The 15124-nt window shown below is 40.1% G+C and overlaps 2 protein-coding genes across 6 annotated transcripts; one reads left to right on the forward strand and one right to left on the reverse strand.

The window, feature by feature from the left end:
• The first annotated feature begins 475 nt into the window (after positions 1-475).
• On the forward strand, positions 476-3540 carry LOC134193163 (tyrosinase-like). The gene is given in 5 exon segments (XM_062661967.1): positions 476-673; positions 1891-1974; positions 2115-2625; positions 2628-3196; positions 3261-3540. Coding segments are annotated over 4 exon segments (1125 nt in total). The 5' UTR covers positions 476-489; the 3' UTR covers positions 2974-3196; positions 3261-3540.
• A 654-nt stretch (positions 3541-4194) lies between these two features.
• LOC134193153 (uncharacterized) lies at positions 4195-9297 on the reverse strand. Of its 5 annotated transcripts, XM_062661953.1 has the most exons (6): positions 9243-9297; positions 7421-7682; positions 7279-7364; positions 5731-5931; positions 4580-4677; positions 4195-4430 (listed from the first exon to the last, which is right to left on the reverse strand). In XM_062661953.1, the coding sequence occupies exons 2-6, from the start codon at positions 7659-7661 to the stop codon at positions 4334-4336; spliced, it is 723 nt and encodes a 240-aa protein (XP_062517937.1). In that variant the 5' UTR covers positions 7662-7682; positions 9243-9297; the 3' UTR covers positions 4195-4333. The 5 variants fall into 5 exon arrangements, 4 of the variants coding, with proteins under 4 accessions (XP_062517937.1, XP_062517939.1, XP_062517940.1 ...); XR_009972019.1 differs by lacking the exon at positions 9243-9297 and having other exon boundaries at positions 5636-5931; positions 7421-7948; XM_062661955.1 differs by lacking the exon at positions 9243-9297 and having other exon boundaries at positions 4584-4677; positions 7421-7948.
• Positions 9298-15124: the final 5827 nt, after the last annotated feature.

Below are 15124 nucleotides of genomic sequence, written 5' to 3' on the forward strand. Positions count from 1 at the left end.
GGCGCTGTCTTGTAAATGTCACCGTGGGTCACAAATAGCCTCGCCCAACACGCAGTGTGAATTGCAGCCCCGGATGTGCTGCAATTACCAATACGTCTGGTTCGGTACCGCTCTTTGTGGTCAGCGTTAATCATGTTCTTAGGGACATGATTAGTGTTAGTTACAAGTCATCTTAGATAGCGTAGTCTTTACAGGAAACGACTGTAGTGCGGCTAATTTGCGTGCAGTATCTAGCAGCAGTCAAATGCATTGAAGTAGAGCATTGAAACGCATTGCAGCTTCTCCTGAGAATCTGTGTAAGCGGTCAAAAGTGCGTGAAGGACTTAACCCGATCGGATCGCGATCCATTCTGGTCTAGTGTGGAGAGGCCTTTAGTGTGAATGGAATGTGACCCCAACGGTGTAGTGTGAATGAAACAGTATCCCTCATCGCGTGACACACAACATTGTTCATTGCGCAGCTGTGCGATCTCATTTCCTGCACAGTATTATGCGTTCTACTGGTGAACTTCTCTTCTTGTCGCTCTCATTTTTGTTTGTTTTCTTCACCTCTTTTGGACGATGCCAGTTTCCCAAACAGTGCATTACCAACGATGGCGGCTCGTTCGTAGTTATGGAAGAATGTTGCCCAGAAGCTGTACCTGGGAATAGTGCTACAAGATGCGGCGGTCAAGGTAACGCCTAGAGATTTGTCCGCATGTAATATGCGCCTGCCCGGATGGTAAGAACGAGTGATACTGTACCCATTGTCTGCATGGTGACGCTGCACGTCTACCATGGCAAGACAGCTGAGCCCAGGACGTATATCATAAGAGCAAATTTCACGGTCAAACATGTTCTGGTACGTGGTTTCTACTGACCTACAGACAAATCTCTTAGGGTCTAATATCAATTATCGGAGACTTCACAATATCAGACACTGGCGTACGGAAACCAGACGAAGATTTCTTGTATCTAAGGCATGAATGTAGAGAGTAATCACACGGTAACACAATGTGCTAGATTCAGCTTGATCACTTGGCGTATTGCTGTTCACGGTGACAAAATTGAAATTTCGCTGCTTTTCCCGTATATCGGACACGCCCATCAAATATCGGATAGTTGCAGGTTTTAGCTTTCGACGGTACCACAGTTCACTGTCTGCACCTTGAAATAATAGGTACATGTCTCTTCTAATCGCAGTGGTAACAAAAGATCGGCAGATTTGCACGTTGCTTTTCAGGAAGCTCAAGAAGAGGGGCGGGTCTTGTTCTCTAGTATCGGACCCCCAAGTTTGCTTGATGCGAGTGTAAATAGGCGAGAACCGCGATGAATTGTGTTAATACTGACTGCCTTATAATACTGACAATACGGTTGCCTTTAAATTGTCTATTTGCCATAACTTCACTTTGTACTTCCTTGATTTCTATTGTTTCAAAATTCTTACCTCATGTCGAAAGTATGTTAGGGCGTGGTTACGATCTATCACATGACTTTCGTTATTATCTAACTTTGTGCAAATTTATTCAACATGCCAATATTGATTTTATACTAATCATTCCTTTCTAATTTTCACAGCCATCATACTAGGCAGCTAAGGCGTCACTCATTTACTGACAACCCCAATTCCTCCTATGAGTCAAGCATAACTACTGAACTAAATTGGCAAGAAATTAGAATTATAGTGCAAGTGGAAGCAGATAGATACTCTTGAGTCTGTTGTTGGTTTGTACCTCTATAGTCGTGTACGAACTAACTGCTTGTCTTACACGCACCTATGCACGCAATCACACACTATACAATGGTTTGCTTTGAGCTTTGCAATCACGTGCACATAACATTTTACAGTACTAAGAAGTATTGAAAAAATGGTTAAATTATGTGTGAAAGCATCTATTTCAATTTGATTTAGGGAAAGGAGTCTGTGTCGCCTTGAACACGAACGACTATCATCAGCAGTTCAATAGATCCAGCTACTCAGCTTATATACAAAACGGTATGACGCCATCTTTTGTTTTCTAAATTAAATTGAGCTTCTAATCTTCTAGTCGCTTAAAAAGTTAAAATCTTATGCAAGATCGACGCTGTCCTGACATCGTGTCCTCATTCTTAAATTTATTTTTGTGTCATTTTTAGACCCACGAATAGGATGGCCCTACTCGTGTGGTGTGAGAAGATACTGCAAGTGCGAAAAGAACTGGGATGGTCCCGGATGTACAGAGTGCGCTGAAGGATACATAAAGGAAACAGACAATAGCTGTGTTGTCCGGACGGGATCCCAAATGCTTATTCGTAAAAACGCATTAAAAATGAATGACGAACAATGGGCTACATCTTGGAGAGTGGTCAACGAGTCCAAAGTTACATACAGCGATTACTTGGTGTATACGGGAAATGGAACCACAACCACAGACAGGAATCCTCGCCTTGTCGGTAACTTCAGTTTTGTTGACAATGTGACCGTTTACAATGTTTTTGCCTGGATGCATTATTATGCAACAAAAGGAAATTATAAAGTAATAGAGTACACGGGTAATGAAGCGGCCAATTTGAATCAGACGAATGGCAAACGGTTTGCGTCAGTGGCAGAAACGAAGGACCGAATATCGAGTCCGTGTGCGACCCCTCTAACCCGGATAAGGACCATTTGAAACAATGTCTTGGATGTATTGTGGGAGCTTTGGATAACAGAGAGCTACCAACCGCGGACGAACAAGCAAAGATGCTAAACAGCGCGACCTCCTTTGATGCACCGCCATGGAACAAGGAGCCCAATGGTGTCCAGAGCTTTCGAAACTCACTAGAAGGCTGGGTTCACATATCTACTATCGATCAACCAGGAAATCCAACTTATCACGAGTTTCACAACAGGGTTCATATTTACATGGGTGGAATTATGGCCGACGTTTCGCCAGCTCCTAATGATCCAATTTTCTTGCTCCATCATGCTAACATCGACGGTCTCTTTGAAGTATGGTTGAGAAAAGAAGACTGAGGAGAGTACGTGCCGAATAGTAATCAAGCCGGTCATCCGGGACATGCCAAGAATGATTGGATAATACCAATTGTTCCCTTTGTAACGCACGGAGACATATACAAGACCGCACCGGTTCTTGGATATGAATACGACAATATCGAGTTCCCAGATGAACCCACTATGGCTACTAAAGCTAGTGCAGCTACTGAAGCTACACAAGGGACTGGAGCAGCTGTACACAGTACGTAAATTTTTAGTTTGAAATTGAAACTACAATTTTTTAATATTGATTTTTTTTGTTGCAGTGGCTGTTCCCGCTTTGATGCAAACATTTATGGTTGCTGCTGCTGTTCTTGTTGGCTTAATGTGTCACTAGTTTGCTTGAAATGTTGGATGACAGCTGACTAATGCATGCTAGATTGCTGAAGCTGCTGGTTTAGTTTGTAGAGCATCCCGGTTGGAAATGCTGATTTGCCGTAGTAGTCATGCATGCAGTACTGTGTTACTAGTCCAATAGCAGTTTGTCCCTCTGAATGTTGCTGTTTGCAATTATGCAAATATTTGAATACAAATCATTGCATCTCATATTGACCAAGTCCAGGAATTACGTTGATCACAGTTGCCTTTAACTAGCCTTATAACTTCCCATGATCATCCGCTGCTTTTACATTTTCTTCATGTGTGATCTTTCCCACATTGAGCCACCCAAACAGCCCTTATGCATCTCAAACAGAACGTGTTGAGGCGTAGACTATCCGTCTTTATAGCCAGTTTTCTGATCCATACAACAACGTCGGTATAACCAAGTTTCACAACATTCTGACCCTCGCCTGTTTGCTGAAGCTTCTGTTAGTAAAACATCTTTTTAACAAGCTCTGCGTAAACGCAGGTAGAATACTCAAAAGTTTGAAAGACATCTTCTAGACAATCTCCTTGTGAATCAATCAAGCTATACCTACACACTTCAATGAACCTCTCAACAGAGTCGGAACATCTCAGTTGTTTGTGATTTATAAATATTCAAACTAGCAGCAGTCTCAAAGGCATCTGCAATTCTCTGCAACTCTGACTGAGACGGCACACCAAACTAAGTCATCTGCATATCAAGAAAACTTGATCTTTTCACTACTACTCCTATATACTCTTATCCCTATAACAAAGATATACTAACACATTAATTGACATTACTTTTAGGTGAACTCTATCTAATGGTCTGTAAAACAAATCTAAATTAAATATCTAATTTATTGATTATATTATAAATGGTTACCGTTCTTGTACTAAAAATTACTAATCAATAGACACAATTCTATTAGATATAGAAACTATTGTATGCAAGAATTTAGTAAACGTTGACAATGTTGATTTCACTCTAACGTCATTCGCTCTCCTTTTCTGGGTGCACTGAAATGAAGAATTCTACTTCATGCTCCATTCCTTTACGAAATATTTCAAAGGCTTTACCATGATCCAATCTTTACAAAACAACAATAACAAAACACGTTAATACAGACAGTGAAAATTAACACATAGACACAAACAAACATGAATACAAAAACACATACAATAAAATGTTAATACCCATATACAAATAACAGTTTCATATCCAACGAACGGGTCATACCTACATAAAAGTATACAGCTCAATCCTTGCAACGGTGTGGTAGAGGCGCATGAGCAATTATTGTCCATACAGTACATAGATACATTCACTTTTTTGTTCTATAAAAAGGATCCATTAGCCGCAGTTCCAAACTATCTTGAATACAAAACAATATCATACTGCACACACACAAACACACAGATACACAGACAGAAACACAGACAGACAGACAGACAGACAACTAAATTTCGGTTTGTAGGCTCCGTAGGGGAGCTTTTTAATGCTAATTGTTATTTGTGTAATTGTAATTGTAGTTGTGACACTTGTTGTTCATTAGCTGTTACTTTAGTTTCACCTGTATTAGCTTTGATGTATAAAAATATATGAAAATTTGACAGACAGACAGACAGACAGACAGACAGACAGACACAGACACACATACATACAAATGGACAAATGGACAAATGTCAAGTCCTCCACGTCATTTGTGAATGACGTCAACCTTAAGGTTAGTTGCGGAGATAGCTCCCCTGCCTCTAGAGACAGCGACTCCATGTGCTGACACACAGACACACAGACACAGACACAGACACAGACACAGACACAAACACAGACACACACACACACACACACACACACACACACACACACACACACACACAGTATCTTCCAAATCTTTGATTACTGTAGGAACAAATATACTTAATTCACATATGCTGCTACGCCTGCTGAAACCTAGGCTCGATAGTCCAGCCGGTCATCTCCTCCCCCAAGGCAGAGAAAGACCAGTTAATTACTATATCTCTTTACAACGTGAAAAATGCAAGAGTTTGTAAAGTTTTTACACAAAACCCAGTCATCAGGGTCATTTTTCTCACATGTACGTGTGCTGTACGTCACATAGAGGGAGATAGATTGTGCTTAACACGAGAGCTACAGTGTACGTAAAAATCGAGAGACTCTTGATTTGTTTGGACATGTGCTCTTTGAATCAACAAAAGCTCACGCACGTATACAACACGCTTGCACGAACACCACTACATCACAAACACTCAGGCACATTTACAAAACACGAACTTAGATGCGTGTGTATCCACAAAGGAACTCCATCTGTTGTTGGCATTAGCATTTTGCTGCACAATCCAAAACGAGTAACTGTTGGTAGCACTTACGTACGGCAACAACTGCTCTCCCAGCCAATTCCATAGTCTGTTACAGGGCAGCAATGCAATAATCGCATTATAAGGTGGCAGTGTTAGAAAAGCCTTTTCCATAAAATTCTTGTACCCTGCGGCGGCGCTGTTCAAAACAACATTTGACGGATCAGTAATGTGCCACTGCGTAAGCATATTGGTAGCCACATCTGACCATAACTAAAAAAGGATACACGCAAATTTATGGTATTACTAGTACTATACAATCATCAATATAATATGTACATAATTTCTAATTTTTAATATATATATATATATTAAATATTAATGTAATATAAAACCAGGTGCCGCAGCAGAAGCTGGTGCAATAGAGAAAACAAAAAGTATGACAAGGTGGTTACTCAAGCAAGAGGTCATTTCTACCCGCTCATTGTAGAAACTTTAGGACACCGGTCTCCCTCAAGTCTAGAGACGCTGAAGATCATAGCCTCAAAAGCTTCATCAATGAACAGCATACCTCTCTCTCAGACATACTCAAATTTGATGGAACAGTTGTCCGTGAGACTGTGGCAGTATAATGCCAAGCTATTATACAGTAGACTGAACCTGGACTTTGACGACTTGTGAGATTTTCCTGTCACTATAATGTAGTTATGTTTAGGGACTGGGTGGGTAGAGTAGTTTGGGGTAGTCTAGGGCAGTTTGGGGTAGTTTGTATAGAAGAAGAATATAAAATATATAAGCAAAATATATATATATATATATATATATATATTAATTTATATATATATATATATAATTTTTATTTATTACAAGTCTCAGGAGGCACTAACCATACCATCTATACTACATCTGGATAGTATCACATAGATACAATTATATAATATATGTATATAACATATATCACAACATCAATTGACGCGACAAAAGGAATGATAAAAGAACAAGCTAGAAGGTCAATAAAGCACTGTCTCAACAGTTCAACGCTAAGCTATGTAACATTATGTTGGCATTATATAACCATAATGTAACAGATAGCTGTTCATGCAGGTTAGTAGTAGCATTGCTCATTGCTATATTTCCTTGATAGGCAAATCTCTTAGTAATGATGACCAGCAAACTATGGCTGGTCCACAATCCAAAAGTCTCAACTTGTGGGTGGAATGTGGCACCAGCAGCAATCAAAAAATCATCGTGACAGCTGTCTTTTTCAACCTCACCTGCTATTGTTGCTGCATAAGCATAGTGTGTAGCTTTGATGATGTACTGTGGTTCAAAAAATATGTATAGCGGCTATTAGCCACAGCTTCGCATCTGTAGTCGCAATTTGCAAGACAATACAGCAAACCGTAATTTTAATCAAATTGGTTAATACAAGAAGTAAATAGAATCCAACAACTATCTTTGAATATAGAAATTGATACACCTAAAATATTATTGAATGCAACTAGCAATAATTAAATAATACAGTTCAGAGAAACTATCAAAATATATGCAATTCAAAATTGTTAAATTTAGAATGTAATCAGTGGATGGTACTGTACTTGATGTTTATGCATAGTGTACCTCTAGCTCTGCAGACGCAAACATCTCCAAATCTTCCAAATTTTCGTGCTTACAGACAGTAATGAGAGATGACAACAAAGAAGCCCCTGTTGACATAAACAAAATCAAGTTATGTATTCATGTGACAAAAACAATCATCTACCACTGTATACATAAACTGCGTCTTGAGTTGCATAGTCTTTGTAAACCGTAGGATCAAGTGTGCCTGTTTTAATTCCTTGTATGAAATCTGTGTCAAGTGCTCGAATAGCCAAATCCAGGCAACTGGTGAAAAGATTGTCAGCAAAGCATATGCCACTGCGGTCAGTCCCGTCTGCGATAACACTTGAAGTGAAGTCACTGCAGGTGTTCTTCACAGCACAATCCGTATCTGCATTCATCATTCATAGATGTCAATGCCAATCCTACATGAACGAACAGTGCATATACATACATATGCGTATATAGACACACATCCTATGCCAGCCCTCTCCCTTCGTCTGTAGTGCCATTCCATTTAATGCCATCCCTCCTGCCCTACGTCCTCTCCTTCCTGCCTCCCTTCCTTCGCTCTACTCCAGTGCCCTCGTCCTCTCCCTCCACATCTTTCCTCCTCATCTGAAATACCAATCCCTCCGATCTCTATCCCTCTCATCCTGTCCTAATTTTGGCCTATAAACTCCCTCTACCCGTCCCCTACCTTTCTTCTCATTCCATGCAATTTTCCTCCCTTCCTCCCTTCCTCCCCTTTTCACAATCCTCCTCCTCTTTCTTCCTTCCTACCCTCATTCCTTTCACCCCTTCTTTCTTCCTCCATCAGTCTCCTCTTCCTTACCTCCCTCTCTCCTCTACTTTCTCCCCTCTCTACCTCCTCCTTCCCCCTCTCCCATCACTCAATTCCTTCCATCCTTAGTTCTTCCCTCACTCCCTCCTTCCATATTTCTCTCTAACGCAGAACAAGTCATATTAATCATCTTTAAGACTTGCGGTAGAATATAGAGATGCCACTAGGCTGCATGTTTAGAGTTACACAGTGGATAATGATCATAGTCAATCTCTAAATAATGATTATCTGTTGCTATGAGAAGCAATTGACAGAAGAGCATTACTATTGTATTCAGACGACACCTTGCTGTGTTTTTAACATAACGGTATGAAAGTGGTGAAACCACATTCTGCCATTACAAAGTGAAAAGCAAGAGTGTCACAGTAATCCAGCAGTCCCAGCTCATTTCTACACTGTCATTGCAAGTGTGCCAGGTCTTCCACAAACTTGAAACTCTTGATGGTGTACAGCACATCAAGAGTTTCATCGAATGAGTATGTTATCAACAGTCTAAGACTTTGCACCACCTTTTGGATAATCAATTATTTTGTGTTGCAACATAAATATTTCTCCTGTGAACAAGTTCCATGTGTGCATGGTATTTCTTAACACACAGTCAAGCTCTGAAGACCGTGTTGTCAAGCTGATAACAACCATATAATCATTATTTATTTTTCCTGTTTTCTGGGGATACCAAAATTTAAGCCTGGAGTCACAATATACCCCATCACCATGAAAACAGGTGACGGGGTAAATTAATTAATTGTCCTCACATCACCAGGACAATTCACAAATAACTCCATCGTTGCTCCGCAATATAATGCTATGCAATTTACCAATAGTAATCTTACTCATCGAAAAAGTAACGTGTTGCATGTAGCATCTGATTGTAAACATACTCTTACCAGACATAAATTGCCCGTATGTTTACAAACTGGAACTCTCCACCCTGTGTTGCCACTAATTGGTACCGATCAGCTACAGAATTGTTCTCGTGATTAACTGTGGTTACACGCAAAGAACTAGAGCGCATCAGTTATATCACGACAAGATTACGAATCGTAGAAATCGCAGACTAGATCTAGACTAGTAGTCCAGTTCAAACGACAACAACTACATGTACAAGTCCAATTATCCAAACAAACTCTGCTATTCTTACCTGGAGGAATCGAGCAGACACCCGTCGTTTGTGTACTCAAGCAAGAACTGGTAACTGCGCATGCGTCAACATCGCCATTGAAATCCTTACACCCAGAAATTAGCTAAATTTAATTTAAATAAAACCTGTCTGTCTCGCATGTTTTGTAGAATACGCTTCCACTAATTAACGTACTTTCAGATTGTGCTAAAGCACAAAAACCATTATTTCAGGTGCACCTTAGCTAGACTACTGTCTGTTCGCAATAAGCGTGAACTCGGAGGTGAGTAATGAAGTAGAGGTCACACCAGGTGTGCACATTAGAGCACTAAGAGGCGCCCCAGGTGGACCATGTTATACTAATTATCTTAAATGGTTCCAGTTGCTGATCCGTTGGTCTTACAAGATAATTGGATAATAGCCATTGCTCCACCCGTTTGTGTTTGCTATGCACAAGTACTATCCTTCCGTTTCGTTTGTAGAAAGGGCTTAGATAATTTGATAAACAGAAATGCCAGACCTAGCGGTTTCTAATGATACCGAGATCATCACGAAAGTCCACTAAACAGCAGAGATGTTGATGAATTTCAAAGTTCACGCTTATGGTGAACAGACAGTAGTTACTCCCCACAAGTCAAACCGCAATAGGCAACGCTTACCCACATTGATGGATCCTTAATATAACTCTTACTTGCGTTCCCATTTGACTGAATTTTGAATTCGTCTAACAATGTAATCATAAGTGACATTTGACTACGAATTTTTGGCGGAAATTGTGTGGCAACTCTTACAGGGTGGAAGTTTATCCAATTGTGCTTGCAAAGTTTGGTTATGATTAAGACAAAAATTTGAACTAAAACATTATTTGCAAAATCCTGGGTTAAATATTTAATCTCTTTACAAAACCGTTTCCAATTTCAGCCAAATAGACCGACAACAAACAGACAATTTGACGTGTTCATTGTGGAAACACTAGATTTGCACAGCTTCAACAATAAGTAGCAAACATAATCGAATCTATGCATATATTACGTATTTCACAATTATTATAAAATAATTTAGCTTTAACTGTACGTCATCAAAGTGATATCCTCACCTGACAAGGAACATTGATTATATATTGGTTTGTGATCATTGCGCAGATCGGTAAAATGCATATAGATTGTTTTAATTTCCTCATTCCTTCTGAACCCGTCTTAGTGGTGAAGTCGTCTCCTTGCTGCTCTCATTTAGTTTCAAATTTTCAGCGAAGCCTCTTGTATGATGAAAGCTTGGCTCTTCAAAGAATGCTTTGCCAATGACGTTAATTAAATGTAGACTCAAACGTCCGGCATCTGACAGTGACGGATCCAGAAAAGCCTCACAACTTTAGGTGGATCATATCGTATGTGTTACCCATGCATGCATTCAAAGCACGGAAATCAGAATTCAGTATCAGACAGTAGATGTGCGTGTATGCAAGGGATGTAAGCTTGCAGCTAGTATTGAAAGTCTAGTAGCTTGCAGCGCCGGATCCAAGAATTTTTTTAAAGAGGGGGTTCAACGTTAGCAGTTATCTAGAACATTACTAATTTCTCTTTTCTAATGAAATTATATGAAATTATTAAGCCAAGCCTATTGAAAAAGAGGGGGTTGCAACCCCCTGAACCCCCGTCTGGATCCGAGCTTGAGCTTTTAGGTACTCCAAAGAAGTGGACAAGATTCACGAATCATTGACCATGCAAAAAGGGCTAGACGATATTATAGTGAGGGAAAGACACTTCAAAAAACCAAAGGGCTTCAAATACATGCCCTACGTTCCCAAAGAAAGGCCACAACGGAGGGTATTCACGTCATTGGGAAGGAAAATACCCGTGTCTGGATTAGGTACAAGTCCCTCCTCCTCTATTTTTTAGGTCTGGCTACGACCCTGGTACGTGTACTGGTAAGGTAAGCGCGAGTGTTACAATGCTGTATACCTATTGTTAATAAACGCTGCATGTCTGGCAACACAGCTACAGCTTGTCAGCTTTAGTCGTATGGAATAAGAGAACTTTTTACGGTCAAACATGATTTGGTAGGCTGATATATAAAATTTACACCTACAAACCAATCCTAGACATTGCTGCAATTGAGCATGTGCATGTATAGCATCTACTTCTTTTCACACCTTTACATTCTTTGCAAAATATATTATCTAATGACAATATATGTATAAGTAAAATGTCTTGTGATGTGCGCACATTACTGTTATTGGAATGTTTCGCTTATCTCTTTACATTAAATTAAAAAATGATATAATCAATAAACTAGTAAATGCTTTGGCTAGCATTTTGTTAGGCGAGCGACGGTGTTCTGTCTTACTTATTCGCCTAACAATGGTTGCGTTGTTAGGTAGCAATAATTTCTGTCAAACAAAATGCGGGAACTCTGGAAACACACTGTTTAGTTGCTCTTCTTCTGGCTTTGCCTTTCATTCTTCGTTTACGGTTGGATCGTTTACTAAGATAGTGGCGTAACAATGGTCGCGTAGTCACGTGATAATGGTTGCGTAGCAATAACTTTTGTCAAAGTAAGCCGCAGAAACTAAAAAAAGACTTTTCTTTTTCTTTAACTTTTCCTTTCCATTCCTTTTGTCACGCATTAGTCTCTTTTGCTCTTTAGTCGCGTAAGGGAGCAAAATCGAGAGTTGTTTCACTTTTCTCGCCGAGAAATTATAACAGAAACGACACCTCGAAAAGGACCCTTACTTCAATGTCTTGCGCATATGTTACGGATTCAAAATTGCATTCATCTGGCATCGTCCTTTTGTCGATCCGTCTTACCGTTTTGCGGTAAAACCACATGACAAATGCTAACGTACGCACACAGATAATATATATATATATATATATATATATATATATATATATATATATACTATACTATATTGTCGGTGTTTGAATATTGCATATTTTAAATTTCTTATTATTAATTAAATTGTAGGTTTTATTTTAATTTTAATTCAATGAAGAGTTGAGAGGCAACACTTAATTACAGACATTGCATCCTATATGAGCTGTAGACGAATACCAAGCAATTTATTGCAAATCGACATCTCTTTCTAATTCTCATAGCCATCATATAATTATATACTACTGCTCGAATCAATTTTTCAAAACCTCAATTCATCTCCTTCATTCACTTAAAGTGTAAGCTGCATTTCAAATTAAAATAATTTAGCATTGCAATTGCCTGCATTTATATATATTTCTGACCAGGTTTATGATTTCAAGTCCCAAAAAGTTATACTTATGTTACACGTACAGGAACGCACGCAACCACAACTACACCATGACTTGCTTTGGGCTCACTTTCCGTGCTACATAATTTGCAATGAATGATAACAAGCATTGGAATAAGTGGGTATGGCTAAATTGCCATATATCTTTCTACTTTAAGGTAAAGGCGCGTGTGTCGACTTGAACACAAAAAAATATAGTCAGCAACTCAATAGAGCCAGATACTAACATTGTGCACAAAACGGTATTGCTCCATACTTGTTGTCAAATATGAGTTTCCAACCGGTTAAGAACTTATGCACATGTACCCGTTTATTAGGAGGGTTGCTAATCCGTTAAAAAGTAAAAGGTTTTCAGCCGTATGGCAGAACGATTTCTGATGCTGTATCAATGTACGTGTTTGTCACGTCATCTACAGACCCGCGAATAGGATGATCGTACTCATTTGGTGTGAGACAATACTGCAAGTGTGAAAAAACTGGGACGGTCAAGGTTGTACAGAGTGCGCTGAACGATACATGAAGAACTCAAACAATAGCTGTGTTGGCCGAGCGAAGTGCCAATTGCTTGTGTTTAAAACACATTACAAATAACTGACAAAGAATAGGCAAATTTCTGGAGAGCATTCAACAAGTCAAAAGTTACCTACAGCGATTATTTATTTACATTGGAAGTGTAAAGACAACAGCGGATGGAAACCTTCGCCTTACCTGTGACTTCAGGTTAGTTGGCAATGTGACCGTATATACATGTTTGGATGCATTATTATGCCACGAAAGACAGTCTTTCCGTGTAGAAGAATTGTGACTTTGCTCATATGAATTCTGGTTTTTTACTTGGCATCGTGCCTGGTTACTCTTTCTGGAAAAGGAATCGCCAGACAATTTTGCATTTTCTTACGGGGACTGGACTGACCCGAGAACAGTAATTCTGCTGTTTAGTGACAATGAGCAATCGCGAATGGGCAAGAGATATACACTCGACGGAATCGATGATATGCCTAAAGTTTTCGAATATACATTTTAGATGAGATCTATACCAGACGACGGACACGTCGAACAATGTCTTGGACGTATGATTGGCAATTTGTATAATCGAAAGCTTTCATCTGCAGAGGAACAAATAAAATGCTAACAAACCCGATTTCGTACGATGCCCCACCATGGAACAGAAACCCTATGGTATTCAGAGCATTCAAAACCTGTTGTAGTGGTGGGTCCATACAACTTCAATTGATTAACCAGGAAACTCAAAGATTTTCCAATTTCACTACCGACTTCACGGTTTAGGTGGGTGAAATTGCGGCTGTTATTTTTGCGGGGCTCCTAATAATCAATTTCCTTGCTCCATCATTCAAACGTCGACCGTCGTTTTCAGTATGCTTGAGGAAAGAAGACAGAGGAGAAAACGGACAGGACGGTAGCAAGGCTGTTTATCCGGGACACGATAAGAACGATTGGATAATTCCAATTGTTCCTTTTTGCCCCAGACGCAGTGTGGATTGCAACCCTAGATGCGCTGTCATTACCACCACGTCTAGTTCGGTACCGCCTTTCTGGACGGAAGTAAATATGTAATCAAACTCTTCAGCGTGCTTCCTATTAATATAATTAGCTAAGAACTCAGATTTCGATTGGAATTTTACGTTGTTCTAGCCTTGTCGACATTTCAATTCCAGGCCATTATCGAGCATTGATAAGAGACTGCATGCAGCTACGCAAGGGAGCGTAGCGATGAAACGACAGAGCAGAAGTGGCACTTTAATTAACGAGCGTCCACACTGCAGTTTGAAAACGATACCTCCACCTCCATTCGATATCACGTGACTGATGACCGATGTGTACGTGTGGCTTCTTTGCTTGTGGAAAGCACTGATACAACGACGTAAAGTGAGCGAGAGCAAAGACGAGCGAGGAATGTTAGTTAGCTGTTCCGACTACACCCTGCTAACGAATAGCGTACGTGAAGGTAACGGCCACTATTTCTAAAAAGATTCAACCGATCGCGATCGGATCGCCATCGAAACCACCTCGTGATGTGGATCAGACGGATTGCGATCCAATTGTCCGAGGTGGACAGGCCTTAGTTGCATACGTGTAGGTAGACTAATGAATGGCAATATTTTAGGAACAAGCGGTCACGGCTGAGTGGAAACACGGATCCACGGGTCCACATACAATATATGTCAAACAGACTGCAGCGATTGGTCTCATTTCGCGAAAACGATTCACCGAGATGGGAGCATGCGCTAGCTAGATATAACCTAGCCGTCTAATTTTTACGTGTTAGGGCGTGGCAGCATTCCACGCAAGTCTGATAGCTTCGCTAGAGTTCTCGCGTTTCGCGCGCTCTCTGGTCTGGAAGTTCGAGGCTAGCTTCGCTCTTGATTTTCGCCATGACGCCGTCGATTTCAACAGTTGACGAAGAAGGAGTCATCACGTTAGTGAACTTCTAGAAACACGTTTCTGACAAGCGAGAAGTCTACATAGGGTAGTTTGCGCCTGCTAGACTAGCGTACGATCGACATCCGGTATATAAGGGATTTTGCTGCTGCAACATCATTATAAGCAATTTTGTTGTACGGGTCCAAAATACGTCGAAAACGTTGTCCAATCACAGACAAGCTTCTCTTGCAGTCTCGGA

Source organism: Corticium candelabrum, chromosome 17 (genome assembly GCF_963422355.1).
Source record: "Corticium candelabrum chromosome 17, ooCorCand1.1, whole genome shotgun sequence".
Classification (NCBI taxonomy): domain Eukaryota; kingdom Metazoa; phylum Porifera; class Homoscleromorpha; order Homosclerophorida; family Plakinidae; genus Corticium; species Corticium candelabrum.